An 18,797-nucleotide genomic window follows, 5' to 3' on the forward strand; every position below is an offset into this window, starting at 1 on the left:
AGGGCTGATCTCAACCCTCCCTCACCCCCCTCTTTACGCCCTCCACTTTTCCCCGGTACTGCCAACTGAGTCTGTGTTTGAGGAGAGAAAGTTACCTTCCTTCTCCCAGTCTTATATGATAGCACCACAGAGTGACAGTCAGCCAGAGTGCCTTGAGGAACTTTAACTTCAGCCCAGCCAATTCATTAACTTTACTTTCTAAACTTTGAGACACGTGGCACAAAGAGAGCATGCCTTGTGACTGTCTGTCACTTGACAGTCAGGTGAACGTTGTGTTGCTTCCTCTTGTCCTCATTGTCATCTAGCAGAGACACGTTGTCACGCTGGTCTATTTCTGACTTGGTGTATGTTACGCCTGCCAACGTGTGTGTGTGTGTGTGTGTACTCACAAGTGCTGGGCCTGGGGCGTGGGGACTCACACACCTCACAGTAAGGGAGCAGGATGCTGTTGGAGTAAGTACAGGCCCCACAGCTCCACTCCTCTTCCTTCCCCTGGTCTGGTGCACCTGGTCTTGGGCTCAACCTTGGTTTTGGGGTCCCTTTCTCAGAGAGCCGACGGGGGGTAAACAGAGGGGCCAGGGGGCTGCTGCTGGTGCCCCCCCGGGAGGGACGTCCTCTTCCCTCCAAGACGAGACCTGGGGCTGTGGGTAGCGCTGGGGGTGAGGGTGGGGGTGGGCAGCCGCAGCCTCTTCACCTGGGGAGAGAAGTCTAGGTCCTGGTCCTGGAGGTCAGGGGGATCTTGGGAGTTTTTCTCCTTGTCGTTCTCTGGGTTCTCCACATCCAAGTCTATAGAACCCTCCTTCTCTGTGGGGGTAACGGGGGATTGGCAAACCTCATCCTCTGTTCTCTTCCTCTTCTTCTCCATACCCGGAGAGAAGAAGGAACGGATGTCGTGCTGTTTGTCCTTCTCAAACTGCAGAGAGGAGGGACAGAGTCACGGTAAGACTGTTGTAAAAGCCTGTCATTCATCTGATCTGTTGTAAAAGCCTGTCATTCATCTGATCTGTTGTAAAAGCCTGTCATTCATCTGATCTGTTGTAAAGCATGTCATTCATCTGATCTGTTGTAAAAGCATGTCATTCATCTGATCTGTTGTAAAAGCATGTCATTCATCTGATCTGTTGTAAAGCATGTCATTCATCTGATCTGTTGTAAAAGCCTGTCATTCATCTGATCTGTTGTAAAAGCATGTCATTCATCTGATCTGTTGTAAAGCCGATCATTCATCTGATCTGTTGTAAAAGCCTGTCATTCATCTGATCTGTTGTAAAAGCCTGTCATTCATCTGATCTGCTGTAAAGCATGTCATTCATCTGATCTGCTGTAAAGCCTGTCATTCATCTGATCTGTTGTAAAAGCCTGTCATTCATCTGATCTGTTGTAAAGCATGTCATTCATCTGATCTGTTGTAAAGCCAATCATTCATCTGATCTGTTGTAAAAGCCTGTCATTCATCTGATCTGTTGTAAAAGCCTGTCATTCATATGATCTGCTGTAAAGCATGTAATTCATCTGATCTGCTGTAAAGCCTGTCATTCATCTGATCTGTTGTAAAAGCCTGTCATTCATCTGATCTGTTGTAAAGCATGTCATTCATTTGATCTGTTGTAAAGCATGTAATTCATCTGATCTGTTGTAAAAGCATGTCATTCATCTGATCTGTTGTAAAAGCATGTCATTCATCTGATCTGTTGTAAAGCATGTCATTCATCTGATCTGTTGTAAAAGCCTGTCATTCATCTGATCTGTTGTAAAAGCCTGTCATTCATCTGATCTGTTGTAAAGCATGTCATTCATCTGATCTGTTGTAAAAGCCTGTCATTCATCTGATCTGTTGTAAAAGCCTGTCATTCATCTGATATGTTGTAAAAGCATGTCATTAATCTGATCTGTTGTAAAGCCTGTCATTCATCTGATCTGTTGTAAAAGCATTTCATTCATCTGATCTGTTGTAAAAGCCTGTCATTCATCTGATATGTTGTAAAGCATGTCATTCATCTGATCTATTGTAAAAGCCTGTCATTCATCTGATCTGTTGTAAAGCCTGTCATTAATTTGATCTGTTGTAAAAGCCTGTCATTCATCTGATCTGTTGTAAAGCATGTCATTCATCTGATCTGTTGTAAAGCATGTAATTCATCTGATCTGTTGTAAAAGCATGTCATTCATCTGATCTGTTGTAAAAGCATGTCATTCATCTGATCTGTTGTAAAGCCGATCATTCATCTGATCTGTTGTAAAAGCCTGTCATTCATCTGATCTGTTGTAAAAGCCTGTCATTCATATGATCTGCTGTAAAGCATGTAATTCATCTGATCTGCTGTAAAGCCTGTCATTCATCTGATCTGTTGTAAAAGCCTGTCATTCATCTGATCTGTTGTAAAGCATGTCATTCATCTGATCTGTTGTAAAAGCCTGTCATTCATCTGATCTGTTGTAAAAGCCTGTCATTCATCTGATATGTTGTAAAAGCATGTCATTAATCTGATCTGTTGTAAAGCCTGTCATTCATCTGATCTGTTGTAAAAGCCTGTCATTCATATGATCTGTTGTAAAAGCATTTCATTCATCTGATCTGTTGTAAAAGCCTGTCATTCATCTGATATGTTGTAAAGCATGTCATTCATCTGATCTATTGTAAAAGCCTGTCATTCATCTGATCTGTTGTAAAGCCTGTCATTAATTTGATCTGTTGTAAAAGCCTGTCATTCATCTGATCTGTTGTAAAGCATGTCATTCATCTGATCTGTTGTAAAGCCTGTCATTCATCTGATCTGTTGTAAAAGCCTGTCATTCATCTGATCTGTTGTAAAAGCCTGTCATTCATCTGATCCGCTGTAAAGCATGTAATTCATCTGATCTGTTGTAAAGCATGTAATTCATCTGATCTGTTGTAAAAGCATGTCATTCATCTGATCTGTTGTAAAAGCATGTCATTCATCTGATCTGTTGTAAAGCCGATCATTCATCTGATCTGTTGTAAAAGCCTGTCATTCATCTGATCTGTTGTAAAAGCCTGTCATTCATATGATCTGCTGTAAAGCATGTAATTCATCTGATCTGCTGTAAAGCCTGTCATTCATCTGATCTGTTGTAAAAGCCTGTCATTCATCTGATCTGTTGTAAAGCATGTCATTCATCTGATCTGTTGTAAAAGCCTGTCATTCATCTGATCTGTTGTAAAAGCCTGTCATTCATCTGATATGTTGTAAAAGCATGTCATTAATCTGATCTGTTGTAAAGCCTGTCATTCATCTGATCTGTTGTAAAAGCCTGTCATTCATATGATCTGTTGTAAAAGCATTTCATTCATCTGATCTGTTGTAAAAGCCTGTCATTCATCTGATATGTTGTAAAGCATGTCATTCATCTGATCTATTGTAAAAGCCTGTCATTCATCTGATCTGTTGTAAAGCCTGTCATTAATTTGATCTGTTGTAAAAGCCTGTCATTCATCTGATCTGTTGTAAAGCATGTCATTCATCTGATCTGTTGTAAAGCCTGTCATTCATCTGATCTGTTGTAAAAGCCTGTCATTCATCTGATCTGTTGTAAAAGCCTGTCATTCATCTGATCCGCTGTAAAGCATGTAATTCATCTGATCTGCTGTAAAGCCTGTCATTCATCTGATCTGTTGTAAAAGCCTGTCATTCATCTGATCTGTTGTAAAAGCCTGTCATTCATCTGATATGTTGTAAAGCATGTCATTCATCTGATCTGTTGTAAAGCCTGTCATTCATCTGATCTGTTGTAAAAGCCTGTCATTCATCTGATCTGTTGTAAAAGCCTGTCATTCATCTGATCTGCTGTAAAGCATGTAATTAATCTGATCTTCTGTAAAGCCTGTCATTCATCTGATCTGTTGTAAAAGCCTGTCATTCATCTAATATGTTGTAAAAGCATGTCATTAATCTGATCTGTTGTAAAGCCTGTCATTCATCTGATCTGTTGTAAAAGCATTTCATTCATCTGATCTGTTGTAAAAGCATTTCATTCATCTGATCTGTTGTAAAAGCCTGTCATTCATCTGATATATTGTAAAGCATGTCATTCATCTGATCTATTGTAAAAGCATGTCATTCATCTGATCTGCTGTAAAGCCTGTCATTGATTTGATCTGTTGTAAAAGCCTGTCATTCATCTGATCTGTTGTAAAGCATGTCATTCATCTGATCTGTTGTAAAGCCTGTCATTCATCTGATCTGTTGTAAAAGCCTGTCATTAATCTGATCTGTTGTAAAGCATGTAATTCATCTGATCTGTTATAAAACATGTAATTCATCTGATCTGTTGTAAAGCATGTCATTCATCTGATCTGTTGTAAAAGCCTGTCATTCATCTGATCTGTTGTAAAGCATGTCATTCATCTGATCTGTTGTAAAAGCCTGTGTTACGGATACAGGTATCCTGTGTTTTTGTGTGTTCCTACTCTTTCTGCCCTAATCACAGGTGTCCTGTATGTTCCTGATTGGTGGTCGTTGAGGTGTCTGCTGATTGGACCAATCAGTGAACATTCCTGTTAATTGCACCACCTGTTATTCGTTTGTTCAATCACACATCCCATTTTATAAAAACCAGACTTGTGTTTGTTGAGAGAGAGAGACTTTTTGCCATATGTGAGTATGGACACGGTGGTGTCCTGTGTGTTGTGTACGCACTAAGTTGTTGGTTACCCTATTGGTAACATTAGTAGAATATATTTCTTTACCTGAGTGTGGATACTGTTGTATCCTGTGTACTTATTTAATTGCTGAGTACCCTGTTTAGTAGTTTTGTGTGTTTTTTGGGAAAAGGGGGGTTTAAGCTAGTTGCCCTTGGGCGTACATTACCCGTAGGAAGAAATCTGTCTATAAACACCAGTTAGACCTGAGCGGACCACCCACTGTATTTTTGTATGGTAGCAGTAGCCTAGCGGTTCTTCAGGCAGGCTAGATCAGTTTAGGGGTTTTACACTATTGTTTCATTTCTTGGGTCCTGCTCAGCCCTTTTTCCCAAACCCTTACCGTGTGTTCATAAATAAACACTTTGTGTTTGACGGTAGTTCATGGTAGTTGTGTCTTATTTGTTCTCACTATTCCATGCCACACTTATAATTTACATGAATTTATGTTACGGGTCTCATGTCCATCCACCCTAGATGTTTAGAGCCACGGGGTTCGTAACATAAAGTGGGGGCTCGTCCGGGATCCTATCTATCCCATGCTACTCATGTAAATTAGTTAGTGTCTGGTTCGGTGTTGAGCTTAGCAGCTGTAACTACCTGTTTTTTTTGTGTGTTCAGTAGTCGACGGCTCGTGTTGCTAGTAGGATGGCTACTTTTGAGTTGGAGGCATTTTTGGAAAACCCTACGTGGGAGGTTTTTGATAATTGCCGTAGAGTGGATCTACAGGCTTTGGCTGACCACTTTTCTGTACCCATACCGAGGGGTATAGTGAAAGCAGAAGTTAGGGAAGTAGTGCTAGCGATATTGTTGAGCGAGCGAGTGCTTGTGTTACCGCCGCCTGAGTCTGCTGCTCCTGTAGGGGATGTGGTTGCTGTTCCTGTAAGCCCATCAGTGTCTGAGGACGAGGCTAAGGCTCCAGCCACATTGCCCCGTTATGACCCACTCTCCCCACTGACTGACAGTGATGCCAGGATGGATGTCCGCTCGACACGGCTCCAAATAGAGGCGGAAGAGCGGGCACAAATCAGGCAAGACAAGCTGGAGATGCGTAAAATGGAACTAGAGGCAGAACAGGAGACGCGTAAGCTAGAGGCAGAACAGGAGACGCGTAAGCTAGAGGCAGAACAGGAGACGCGTAAGCTAGAGGCAGAACAGGAGACGCGTAAGCTAGAGGCAGAACAGGAGACGCGTAAGTTGGAACTGGAGACGCGTAGGCTTGATCAAGAACTGGAGACGCGTAAGATGGAACTGGAGATGCGTAAAATGGAACTAGAGGCAGAAACAGCGAGGTTAGTCTCTGCTCATACTATGCCTGCTAGTGAGCCAGCCTCACCAGCGGTGTCGTCTGCTACATTTGATATTAGTAGACAGATCACCTTGGTACCTGTGTTTAGGGAGTCAGAGGTTGATTCCTATTTCAGTGTGTTTGAGCGTATAGCGGTAGCATTGAAATGGCCCGACGAGGTATGGTGCCTATTACTTCAGTGTAAGCTAACAGGTAAAGCCCAAGAGGTTCTGGCAGCGCTACCTCTTGAAGACAGTTTGAATTATGAGGTGGTCAAAGCTACTGTTCTTCGTGCCTATGAGCTTGTTCCTGAGGCATATCGACAGAGATTTAGGTCTCATAAAAAGTCTCCTACTCAGACTTATGTGGAGTTTGCTAGAGACAAAGGAAATCTGTTTGACAAATGGCACAGTGCTAGTAAGGTAACTGATTTTAACTCTCTACGGGAGTTAATCTTGTTAGAAGAGTTTAAAAATTGTTTACCGGAACGCATTGTAGTTTATCTGAACGAACAGAAAGTATCCTCACTGTCGGAAGCGTCTGTATTGGCAGACGAAGTTTGTGTTGACGCATAAGAGCGTGTTTTCGGCTCGTACGGAGAGCCGGGCTGCGGAGTTGCTAACTTTTAATCCTAGTCGACCAGCAGTACATCCAGCACGCCCAAAAGATGTGCGTCACTGTTTCTATTGTCATAAGGTGGGACATATAGTTAATGATTGCTTTCTGCTAAAACGCAAACCGGGGATGCCTCAGCACGCCAGGCCGCCAACGGGTGTTGGGCTGATTCGTACGGTTGTAGGGCCGGAATCAAGACAGAAGCCTCATAGTGAATGTGGTTTGAAAGTCCCTGTCCCAGATCACAGTTATGAACCGTTCATTTTTGAGGGGTTTGTTTCTATATCAGATGATGAAGCGTCTCAGCGTCCAGTTAGAATCCTCAGAGGTACTGGTGCGGCGCAGTCGTTCATACTAGCTGATGTGTTGCCCTTGTCCAGTAATACATATTGTGGTTCCAGTGTGTTAGTACAAGGAATTGAAATGGGTTTCGTCCCAGTGCCATTGCACTTTGTGAACGTACACTCTGAGTTAGTCAGTGGATTGTTCAGAGTTGGCGTACGTCCGATGTTGCCAGTAAAAGGGGTGACCTTTATAATGGGCAACGATATTGCCGGAGGAAAGGTAATACCCATATTGGAGGTATTGGATAAAAGTGACCAGTCTCTCTCCGAGGAGCTGGCACAGGGTTATCCAGATGTGTTCCCGCTTGTGCTGTCACACGTGCTCAAGCACGACAAGTGGGTGAAGTGGTAGATTTGTCAGACACGATTCTATTCAGAGAGTGTGACCCAGAGGATAGTTCGGGTGCTACCTCTGGTAAGCTGGTGCAGTCTGACCAACAGCCCAGAGAAAGGAAGAAGGATGTGGAACTTGTTGCTGAAGCAATACAGTTACCAGTTACTCGTGAGCAGCTGATCGCTAACCAACAGGTTGACATTAGCCTGGCTAAATGTTTTTCTAGTGTTGTCTCAAAAGACGAGCTAAAGAAGAAAAACATGGCATACTTCATTGATGGTAATCTCCTCATGCGTAAATGGACATCCCATGTTGACGCTGGCGGAGATTGGAATGCTGTTTACCAAATAGTGATTCCTACAGCCTTTCGACAAAATGTTTTATCCCTCGCTCATGATCACCAGTGGTCCGGACATCTGGGAGTCACCAAGACTTATGATCGTGTTTTGCGACATTTCTTTTGGCCTGGTTTAAAACAAGATGTGGCTCAGTTCTGTCGGACTTGCCACACCTGTCAAGTAGTTGGGAAACCGAACCAGGTTATTTCCCCGCGCCTCTTTGTCCCATACCGGCCATAGGTGAACCATTCGAACATGTGATGGTTGATTGTGTTGGACCATTACCAAAAACAAAATCTGGTAACCAGTTTATGTTGACAATTATGTGTGTAGCCACCAGGTACCCAGAGGCCATTCCTCTGCGAAGGATTACTGCTCCGGTGGTGAGTAAAGCGTTGATCAAATTCTTCTCAACTTTTGGATTACCTAAGGTGATACAAACTGATCAGGGTACGAATTTCCTTTCTAAACTTTTCAAACAAGTGTTAAAATCCTTGTCAGTTACACACCGTGTGTCAAGCGCATATCACCCAGAGTCTCAGGGTGCGCTTGAACGTTGGCATCAGACCCTGAAGTCTATGCTCCGTAAATATTGTTTGGAATCTGAGAAAGATTGGGATGAGGGAGTTCCTCTAGTGTTGTTTGCTGTCCGTGAGACAGTACAGGAATCCCTAGGGTTCAGCCCAGCTGAACTGGTGTTTGGACACACCATGAGAGGACCTATGAAAGTCCTTAAGGATCAGTTTTTGTCACAAGAGTTGTGTGTGAAAGAAAATGTGTTGGACTACGTTAGTCGCTTCGTGAGCGCCTACATGCTGCCTGTGCTCTAGCAAAGGAAGCACTGTCTTCCTCACAGAAACGGATGAAACGACACTATGACACACAGGCTGTTTCTCGTTCACTGCAGCCAGGTGACCGAGTTCTTGTATTGTTGCCTGTGCCAGGAGCGTCATTGTCAGCACGTTTCTCTGGTCCTTATGTCATTGAAAAGAAACTAAGTGAAACTGACTATGTGATACAGACTCCTGATAGAAAACGCCAATCTCGTGTGTGCCACGTTAACATGTTGAAGACATACCACACCAGACCCGTCACTCAGGTAGACAGTCCAGAGAAACTGGCCGAGTCGGCTGTCTCTGTTGCTGCTACGGCTGTAGTGGGAGGTCATGTTAATGATGTGGACGGAGATGGTTTGGAGTTGCGCAATACTCAGCAGCAGTGTGCTAGATTGCCCAATTCAGAGATGCTGCTGTCTCTCCCGTCAAGCCTGATTAATTTAACGGACAGACAGTCAGATGATATTGTGAGACTATTACACAGCTTTCCATGTCTTTTTAATGATGTTCCTACATGTACAAATGTGTTAGAACATGACATTAATGTTGGAAACGCTGCACCTATCAAGCAACATCCTTATCGTGTCAACGTCGCTAAGAGAAAGATAATGAGGGGTGAGGTCGGTTATTTGCTGGAGAATAACCTGGCTATGCCAAGTTCAAGTCCTTGGAGTTCTCCGTGCATTCTGGTTCCTAAACCTGATGGGACATCCAGATTATGTACGGACTATCGGAAAGTCAATGCTGTCACAGTGCCCGACTCGTTCCCGTTACCCAGACTGGATGACTGTATTGATACTGTTGGTGCTGCTACCTATGTAACCAAATTAGATCTTCTAAAAGGTTACTGGCAGGTGCCGTTAACCCCACGTGCCTCCGACATCTCTGCATTTGTGACCCCAGATCACTTCCTACAATATGCTGTCATGGCATTTGGGATGCGGAACGCACCAGCCACTTTCCAACGCCTGGTTAACACAGTATTGGCTGGAGTTCCAAATTGTAGTGCTTACCTTGATGATCTGGTCATTTATTCAACTGAGTGGTCTGATCATGTTAACACTCTAAGGGTAGTGTGTGAACGTCTAGCAACCGCTTCTCTAACCCTGAACTTAGCAAAGTGCGAGTTTGGGAAGGCTACTGTTACTTATCTTGGTAAACAGGTCGGCCATGGTCAGGTGCGCCCTGTAGATGCCAAGGTCTCAGCTATAAACGCATTTCCCGCACCTACCACCAGAAGAGAGCTACGCCGTTTTTTAGGGATGGTTGGCTACTACCGTAGTTTCTGTAAAAAATTTCTCTGCGGTAGTTGCTCCATTAACGGATTTGCTCAGTCCGGCGAGAAAATTTGTATGGTCTGAAGATTGTTGTACTGCTTTCAACACTGCTAAAGCACTCTTGTGTAGTACTCCTGTTCTTGCTGCGCCAGATTTTGAGCGGCCGTTTAAACTGGAGGTAGATGCAAGTGCCAGAGGTGCTGGTGCTGTTCTACTGCAGCAAGACCAGAGTGGAGTGGACCATCCTGTCTGTTATTTTTCACGGAAATTTAACAAATGTCAGACAAACTATTCCACCATTGAACAAGAAGCTCTAGCTTTGTTGTTAGCTCTGCAGTACTTTGAAGTTTATGTTGGTTCCAGTGCATTACCAGTGGTAGTGTATACTGACCATAACCCCCTTAGTTTTTCTCCACCGGATGTACAACCAGAACCAACGCCTTATGCGTTGGGCACTTGTCGTGCAAAATTATAATTTGGAGATCCGCCACAAAAAGGGGTTAGATAATGTGTTGGCAGATGCTTTGTCTCGTGTGTAATGATCTAGGTTTTTTTTTGTTATCCCGATAGGATGATTTGTGAATTTGGGTGTTGTGATAGTACGTGTGTCGCAAACCATTTTGGTTTGCTCTTTTAAGGGTGGGAGTGTTACGGATACAGGTATCCTGTGTTTTTGTGTGTTCCTACTCTTTCTGCCCTAATCACAGGTGTCCTGTATGTTCCTGATTGGTGGTCGTTGAGGTGTCTGCTGATTGGACCAATCAGTGAACATTCCTGTTAATTGCACCACCTGTTATTCGTTTGTTCAATCACACATCCCATTTTATAAAAACCAGACTTGTGTTTGTTGAGAGAGAGAGACTTTTTGCCATATGTGAGTATGGACACGGTGGTGTCCTGTGTGTTGTGTACGCACTAAGTTGTTGGTTACCCTATTGGTAACATTAGTAGAATATATTTCTTTACCTGAGTGTGGATACTGTTGTATCCTGTGTACTTATTTAATTGCTGAGTACCCTGTTTAGTAGTTTTGTGTGTTTTTTTGGGAAAAGGGGGGTTTAAGCTAGTTGCCCTTGGGCGTACATTACCCGTAGGAAGAAATCTGTCTATAAACACCAGTTAGACCTGAGCGGACCACCCACTGTATTTTTGTATGGTAGCAGTAGCCTAGCGGTTCTTCAGGCAGGCTAGATCAGTTTAGGGGGTTTTACACTATTGTTTCATTTCTTGGGTCCTGCTCAGCCCTTTTTCCCAAACCCTTACCGTGTGTTCATAAATAAACACTTTGTGTTTGACGGTAGTTCATGGTAGTTGTGTCTTATTTGTTCTCACTATTCCATGCCACACTTATAATTTACATGAATTTATGTTACGGGTCTCATGTCCATCCACCCTAGATGTTTAGAGCCACGGGGTTCGTAACAGCCTGTCATTCATCTGATCTGTTGTAAAAGCCTGTCATTCATCTGATCTGTTGTAAAGCATGTCATTCATCTGATCTGTTGTAAAAGCCTGTCATTCATCTGATCTGTTGTAAAAGCCTGTCATTCATCTGATATGTTGTAAAAGCATGTCATTAATCTGATCTGTTGTAAAGCCTGTCATTCATCTGATCTGTTGTAAAAGCATTTCATTCATCTGATCTGTTGTAAAAGCATTTCATTCATCTGATCTGTTGTAAAGCCGATTATTCATCTGATCTGTTGTAAAAGCCTGTCATTCATCTGATCTGTTGTAAAAGCCTGTCATTCATCTGATCTGTTGTAAAAGCCTGTCATTCATCTGATATGTTGTAAAAGCATGTCATTAATCTGATCTGTTGTAAAGCCTGTCATTCATCTGATCTGTTGTAAAAGCATTTCATTCATCTGATCTGTTGTAAAAGCATTTCATTCATCTGATCTGTTGTAAAGCCTGTCATTCATCTGATCTGTTGTAAAAGCATGTCATTCATCTGATCTGTTGTAAAAGCCTGTCATTCATCTGATCTGTTGTAAAGCCTGTCATTCATCTGATCTGTTGTAAAAGCCTGTCATTAATCTGATCTGTTGTAAAGCATGTAATTCATCTGATCTGTTATAAAACATGTCATTCATCTGATCTGTTGTAAAGCATGTCATTCATCTGATCTGTTGTAAAGCCTGTCATTCATCTGATCTGTTATAAAACATGTCATTCATCTGATCTGTTGTAAAGCCTGTCATTCATCTGATCTGTTGTAAAGCCTGTCATTCATTTGATCTGTTGTAAAAGCCTGTCATTCATCTGATCTGTTGTAAAGCATGTCATTCATCTGATCTGTTATAAAACATGTCATTCATCTGATCTGTTGTAAAGCCTGTCATTCATCTGATCTGTTGTAAAGCCTGTCATTCATTTGATCTGTTGTAAAAGCCTGTCATTCATCTGATCTGTTGTAAAGCATGTCATTCATCTGATCTGTTGTAAAGCCTGTCATTCATCTGATCTGTTGTAAAAGCCTGTCATTAATCTGTTCTGTTGTAAAGCATGTCATTAATCTGATCTGTTGTAAAAGCATGTCATTCATCTGATCTGTTGTAAAAGCCTGTCTTTCATCTGATCTGGTGTAAAGCAGGTCATTCATCTGATCTGTTGTAAAAGCCTGTCATTCATCTGATCTGTTGTAAAGCAGGTCATTCATCTGATCTGTTGTAAAGCATATCATTAATCTGATCTGTTGCACTAGACCAGTGACTCACATGGTTAAAGAATACAGGGTCTTTGTCATTGTCAACCTGTCCTCCTGCTGCCAGGGTCATCCCGCTTGGCGTCCACGCCTCTGCGAAGTTCAGGAAGTCCCATTTGTCCTTATCCCCCACCTCCGCCTTTAAGTACTCCTTCTTACCATTCAGAGTACTGCCTGTTACCGTTTCCTGTCAACAACACACACACAAACACACAGTCTCATATCAGAACAACACGAACAGGAAAACTCCACTCAAAAATAAAATATGTTGGACTTTCAAGAAGCAAAAACAGTGTTTGGATTTTCCCTTTAAGCACTTAATGGAAGAAAATGGACTAAATCAGGGAGGGGAGGGGCAATCAGAACTTGTCCAATAAGAAACACTTGTTTTGCTACAATGTGCACTAATGAATGTGATCCTAAACTGAAGAATCCAACATGTTCTGTTCTTTGCAGCATAATAAACAACAACAAGTTCAATAAACAATAAAATAAACACCAAGGTCAACAACAACATCACTCTGATACTTCTGTAATGGCCTCTAAAAGGTTTTTGCTAAAGAAGGATGCCAGACATTTTATTGGTTAAAACCCAATACTCTGGAAACGGTGTTCATGCAGTGGATATTAGTACCCCATAGAATGACAGATATATTGAGAGTACCCGCCCCGCCATTCAACCCACTGTGTTCCAGTCAAATTGACAAGGTGGTCTCGGGGGCTTTGTCCTGTCCCTTCTAGTAAATCTATTTCTATGAAAAGTACCTACCTTCCTGTTAAAACACACACGCACGCACGCGCACACACACCTTCCTGTTTAGCATGCCCCACATGACGGTGTCGAAGGTTCCCTTGGCGATGAGGTAGTGCACGTGGACGGAGGCGGTCTGTCCGATGCGGTGCGCCCGGTCCTCAGCCTGCTTCACATGGCCAGGGTTCCAGTACAGCTCAGCAAACACCACGTGAGTGGCTGCTGTGAACGTCAGGCCCTGGACACCACAGACCACACACTCACTTAAGCGGACGGGCGGAGCAAGCAGAGCGAGGCGGGTGAAAAGGACGGGACAGGCAGAGCAGTGACTGTATGCTAGCAGGACAGTACATATAATATTATAATATATACCATTTAGAAGACGCTTTTATCCAAAGAGACTCACAGTCATGCATGCATACATTTGACATATGGGTGGTTCTGGGAATCAAACCCAGCGCGGTTACAAGCGCCAGGCTCTACCAACCGAGCTACAAAGGAGCATACCTCCAATCATCTTTGCTGATAGCGATGTTGTGTTTCCATAAGTAGATGAATTGGTCTAATTTAGCATGTATGGTAAAGCCTCAACCCTTAGCTACATCTTCCAATACAAATGAGCCAAAAGAAAAGAAGCTAATACTTTTTGTTTTTTTTGTTTTGTGTGACTACGGCGCCAGCGCTAAAACACCAGAACAGAGACGTTCTAATTGAGCAAGGCATCAAAGCTGACAACCTGCACGCCCCGCTTCGGCTGGGTCGTTATAATTCGAAACAACACATTCTAAAATAAATCACACATACGCCTTTAGTGAGTTTAGGCCATTAGTCAAGAACGTCCTGAACTTTTTTTACTGTTTTTAATGAGAGCTCTGGAAAGAAAGATCTCATCTATTTACTACATATTACAAATAAACTGGAACAGGTCAAAAAGTGTTACTTTGGGACTGGAATTGGGACACATGTTGGATGTATATGCCCAGTATTCTGATGACCAGTAGAGGGTCTGTACCATAGAAATATAATGACTTCTGTCATAACTGTTTCTATGGTCTGTACATGCAGTACCTGCCCAGCAGCCTGTATGCTGAGGACGGCCACACGGGTCTCAGGGTCATTCTGGAACTGGTGAACCAGGTGGATACGTTCTGAGGACGGAACACTGCCATCGATACGGATGTAACTGGCCTGAGAGAGAGAGAGAGGGAGGGAGAGGGAGAGGGAGGGAGGGAGAGGGAGAGGGAGAGGGAGAGGGAGAGGGAGAGGGAGAGAGGGAAAGAGAGAGAGAGTGGTCATTACTGAGGGGACACTTCCATCGATATGGATGTAACTGGCCTGAGAGAGAGAGAGGGAGATGGAAAGAAGGAGAGCGAGAGAGAGAGTGGTCATTAATGAGGGGACACTGCCATCGATATGGATGTAACTAGCCTGAGAGAGAGAGGAGATAGGGAAAGAGGCAAATGTCAGCGCTGATTAAAACCTTGACCTCTGAACCCACCACTAAAACAACAACAACATCCTATAGCATTGTTGCAAACAACAACTTTACTAACACATTTAGTCAATTCCACTCCACACAGACTACCCATATACAGGAAGACAACTTTTGTGTTCTAATACCTGTAACAGTGATGTCATCGATTTCAGTCTGTTTTAATTAGATTAGTCATCTCTCTCTCTCTGTCTCTGTCTCTGTCTCTGTCTCTGTCTCTGTCTCTGTCTCTGTCTCTGTCTCTGTCTCTGTCTCTGTCTCTGTCTCTGTCTCTGTCTCTGTCTCTGTCTCTGTCTCTCTCTCTCTCTCTCTCTCTCTCTCTCTCTCTCTCTCTCTCTCTCTCTCTCTCTCTCTCTCTCTCTCTCTCTCTCTCTCTCTCTCTCTCTCTCTCTCTCTCTCTCTCTCTCTCTCTCTCTCTCTCTCTCTCTCTCTCTCTCTCTCTCTCTCTCTCTCTCTCTCTCTCTCTCTCTCTCTCTCTCTCTCTCTCTCTCTCTGTTCTCACAGCTGTAGTTCATCACGGCATCATGCATCTCCTTATTTTAGTATTCGTCCTGTTAATGGGTGATGATGAGTCTGCGATAGAGAGAGTGGGAGACTTCACATTAGGTGTGATCACACACACATGCTCACATATCAGATAACAGCAGACGACACCTATAGCCATCCTCACATCCCTGCCATCGAGCTGAGAAATGTGTGAAACTGGCTTAAAATAAAAACTGTGTGTGTGTGGGGGGGGGGGTTATTTTACAAACTTCTGTTTTGAGTTTCTACATAAGTGGAGAGGAGATTCAGCAACACTTGGAGAACAATGGAATTCAATAAAAAAGCTTCTTTATTGCTAAAAGTAGAACTCCAATCTCCTCTCTCCTTCAGTTTGCTCCTTAATTCATGCACCTTGGTTGGAAAGCGAGGTAGCGACAGTGATCCCTTCCCTTTGAGTTTCTACATAGACAGTCTGTTATACTGAATACATACAAGCAGTTTGAAGTGTATGTGGTATCATTACCAGTGGGTGGTTCAAAATGTATAGACTTGAGGGGAAAGCAAACACACGTACAGCTGAAGTCGGAAGTTTACATACACTTAGGTTGGAGTCATTAAAACTCATGTTTCAACCACTCCCCAAATTTCTTGTTAACAAACTATAGTTTTGGCAAGTCGGTTAGGACATCTACTTTGTGCATGACACAAGTAATTTTTCCAACAATTGTTTACAGACGGATTATTTCACTTATAATTCATTATATCACAATTCCAGTGGGTCAGAAGTTTACATACACTAAGTTGACTGTGCCTTTAAACAGCTTGGAAAATTCCAGAAAATGAAGTCATGGCTTTAGAAGCTTCTGATAGGCTAATTGACATCATTTGAGTCAATTGGAGGTGTACCTGTGGATGTATTTCAAGGCCTACCTTTAAACTCAATGCCTCTTTGCTTGACATCATGGGAAAATCAAGAGAAATCAGCCAAGGCCTCAGAAAAAAAATGTAGTCCTCTACAAGTCTGGTTCATCCTTGGGAGCAATTTCCAAACGCCTGAAGGTACCACGTTCATCTGTACGAACAATAGTATGCAAGTATAAACACCACGGGACCACACAGCCGTCATACCGCTCAGAAAGGAGACGCGTTCTGTCTCCTAGAGATGAACGTACATTGGTGCGACAAGTGCAAATCAATCCCAGAACAACAGCAAAGGACCTTGTGAAGATGCTGGAGGAAACAGGTACAAAAGTATCTATATCCACAGTAAAACGAGTCCTATATATACATAACCTGAAAGGCCGCTCAGCAAGGAAGAAGCCACTGCTCCAAAACTGCCATAAAAAAGCCAGACTACGGTTTGCAACCGCACATGGGGACAAAGATCGTACTTTTTGGAGAAATGTCCTCTGGTCTGATGAAACAAAAATAGAACTGTTCGGCTATAATGACCATCGTTATGTTTGGAGGAAAAAGGGGGTCCTTGCAAGCCGAAGAACACCATCCCAACCGTGAAGCACGGGTGTGGCAGCATCATGCTGTGGGGGTGCTTTGCTGCAGGAGGGACTGGTGCATTTCACAAAATAGATGGCATCATGAGGAAGGAAAATGATGTGGATACAGTGGGGAAAAAAAGTATTTAGTCAGCCACCAATTGTGCATGTTCTCCCACTTAAAAAGATGAGAGAGGCCTGTAATTTTCATCATAGGTACACGTCAACTATGACAGACAAATTGAGGAAAAAAAATCCAGAAAATCACATTGTAGGATTTTTTATGAATTTATTTGCAAATTATGGTGGAAAATAAGTATTTGGTCACCTACAAACAAGCAAGATTTCTGGCTCTCACAGACCTGTAACTTCTTCTTTAAGATGCTCCTCTGTCCTCCACTCGTTACCTGTATTAATGGCACCTGTTTGAACTTGTTATCAGTATAAAAGACACCTGTCCACAACCTCAAACAGTCACACTCCAAACTCCACTATGGCCAAGACCAAAGAGCTGTCAAAGGACACCAGAAACAAAATTGTAGACCTGCACCAGGCTGGGAAGACTGAATCTGCAATAGGTAAGCAGCTTGGTTTGAAGAAATCAACTGTGGGAGCAATTATTAGGAAATGGAAGACATACAAGACCACTGATAATCTCCCTCGATCTGGAGCTCCACGCAAGATCTCACCCCGTGGGGTCAGAATGATCACAAGAACGGTGAGCAAAAATCCCAGAACCACACGGGGGGACCTAGTGAATGACCTGCAGAGAGCTGGGACCAAAGTAACAAAGCCTACCATCAGTAACACACTACGCCGCCAGGGACTCAAATCCTGCAGTGCCAGACGTGTCCCCCTGCTTAAACCAGTACATGTCCAGGCCCGTCTGAAGTTTGCTAGAGTGCATTTGGATGATCCAGAAGAGGATTGGGAGAATGTCATATGGTCAGATGAAACCAAAATAGAACTTTTTGGTAAAAACTCAACTCGTCGTGTTTGGAGGACAAAGAATGCTGAGTTGCATCCAAAGAACACCATACCTACTGTGAAGCATGGGGGTGGAAACATCATGCTTTGGGGCTGTTTTTCTGCAAAGGGACCAGGACGACTGATCCGTGTAAAGGAAAGAATGAATGGGGCCATGTATCGTGAGATTTTGAGTGAAAACCTCCTTCCATCAGCAAGGGCATTGAAGATGAAACGTGGCTGGGTCTTTCAGCATGACAATGATCCCAAACACACCGCCCGGGCAACGAAGGAGTGGCTTCGTAAGAAGCATTTCAAGGTCCTGGAGTGGCCTAGCCAGTCTCCAGATCTCAACCCCATAGAAAATCTTTGGAGGGAGTTGAAAGTCCGTGTTGCCCAGCAACAGCCCCAAAACATCACTGCTCTAGAGGAGATCTGCATGGAGGAATGGGCCAAAATACCAGCAACAGTGTGTGAAAACCTTGTGAAGACTTACAGAAAACGTTTGACCTGTGTCATTGCCAACAAAGGGTATATAACAAAGTATTGAGAAACTTTTGTTATTGACCAAATACTTATTTTCCACCATAATTTGCAAATAAATTCATTAAAAATCCTACAATGTGATTTTCTGGATATTTTTTTCTCATTTTGTCTATCATAGTTGACGTGTACCTATGATGAAAATTACAGGCCTCTCTCATCTTTTTAAGTGGGAGAACTTGCACAATTGGTGGCTGACTAAATACTTTTTTCCCCCACTGTATATTGAAGCAACATCTGAAGACATCAGTCAGGAAGTTAAAGCTTGGTCGCAAATGGGTCTTCCAAATGGACAATGACCCCAAGCATACTTCCAAAGTTGTGGCAAAATGGCTTAAGGACAACAAAGTCAAGGTATTGGAGTGGCCATCACAAAGCCCTGACCTCAATCCTATAGAACATTTGTGGGCAGAACTGAAAAAGCGTGTGTAAGCAAGGAGGCCTACAAACCTGACTCAGTTACACCAGCTCTGTCAGGAGGAATGGGCCAAAATTCACCCAACTTATTGTGGGAAGCTTGTGGAAGGCTACCCGAAACATTTGACTCAAGTTAAACAATTTAAAGGCAATGCTACCAAATACTAATTCAGTGTATGTAAACTTCTGACCCACTGGGAATGTGATTAAATAAATAAAAGCTGAAATAAATAATTCTCTCTACTATTAT

General features: G+C 43.0%; 1 protein-coding gene across 1 annotated transcript in view; it reads right to left on the reverse strand.

The window, feature by feature from the left end:
- Positions 1–18,797, reverse strand: part of zranb3 (zinc finger, RAN-binding domain containing 3) — a 55,935-nt gene that overhangs the window by 14,831 nt on the left and 22,307 nt on the right. The window contains exons 11-14 of the mRNA XM_045209296.1: positions 14,219–14,338; positions 13,209–13,388; positions 12,413–12,586; positions 554–913 (exon numbers count right to left, since the gene is read on the reverse strand). Of these exons, the coding sequence (XP_045065231.1) occupies positions 554–913; positions 12,413–12,586; positions 13,209–13,388; positions 14,219–14,338 (834 nt within the window). The remainder of the gene's footprint in view (positions 1–553; positions 914–12,412; positions 12,587–13,208; positions 13,389–14,218; positions 14,339–18,797) is intronic.

The sequence above is a fragment of the Coregonus clupeaformis genome, chromosome 30 (assembly GCF_020615455.1).
Source record: "Coregonus clupeaformis isolate EN_2021a chromosome 30, ASM2061545v1, whole genome shotgun sequence".
Classification (NCBI taxonomy): Eukaryota; Metazoa; Chordata; class Actinopteri; order Salmoniformes; family Salmonidae; genus Coregonus; species Coregonus clupeaformis.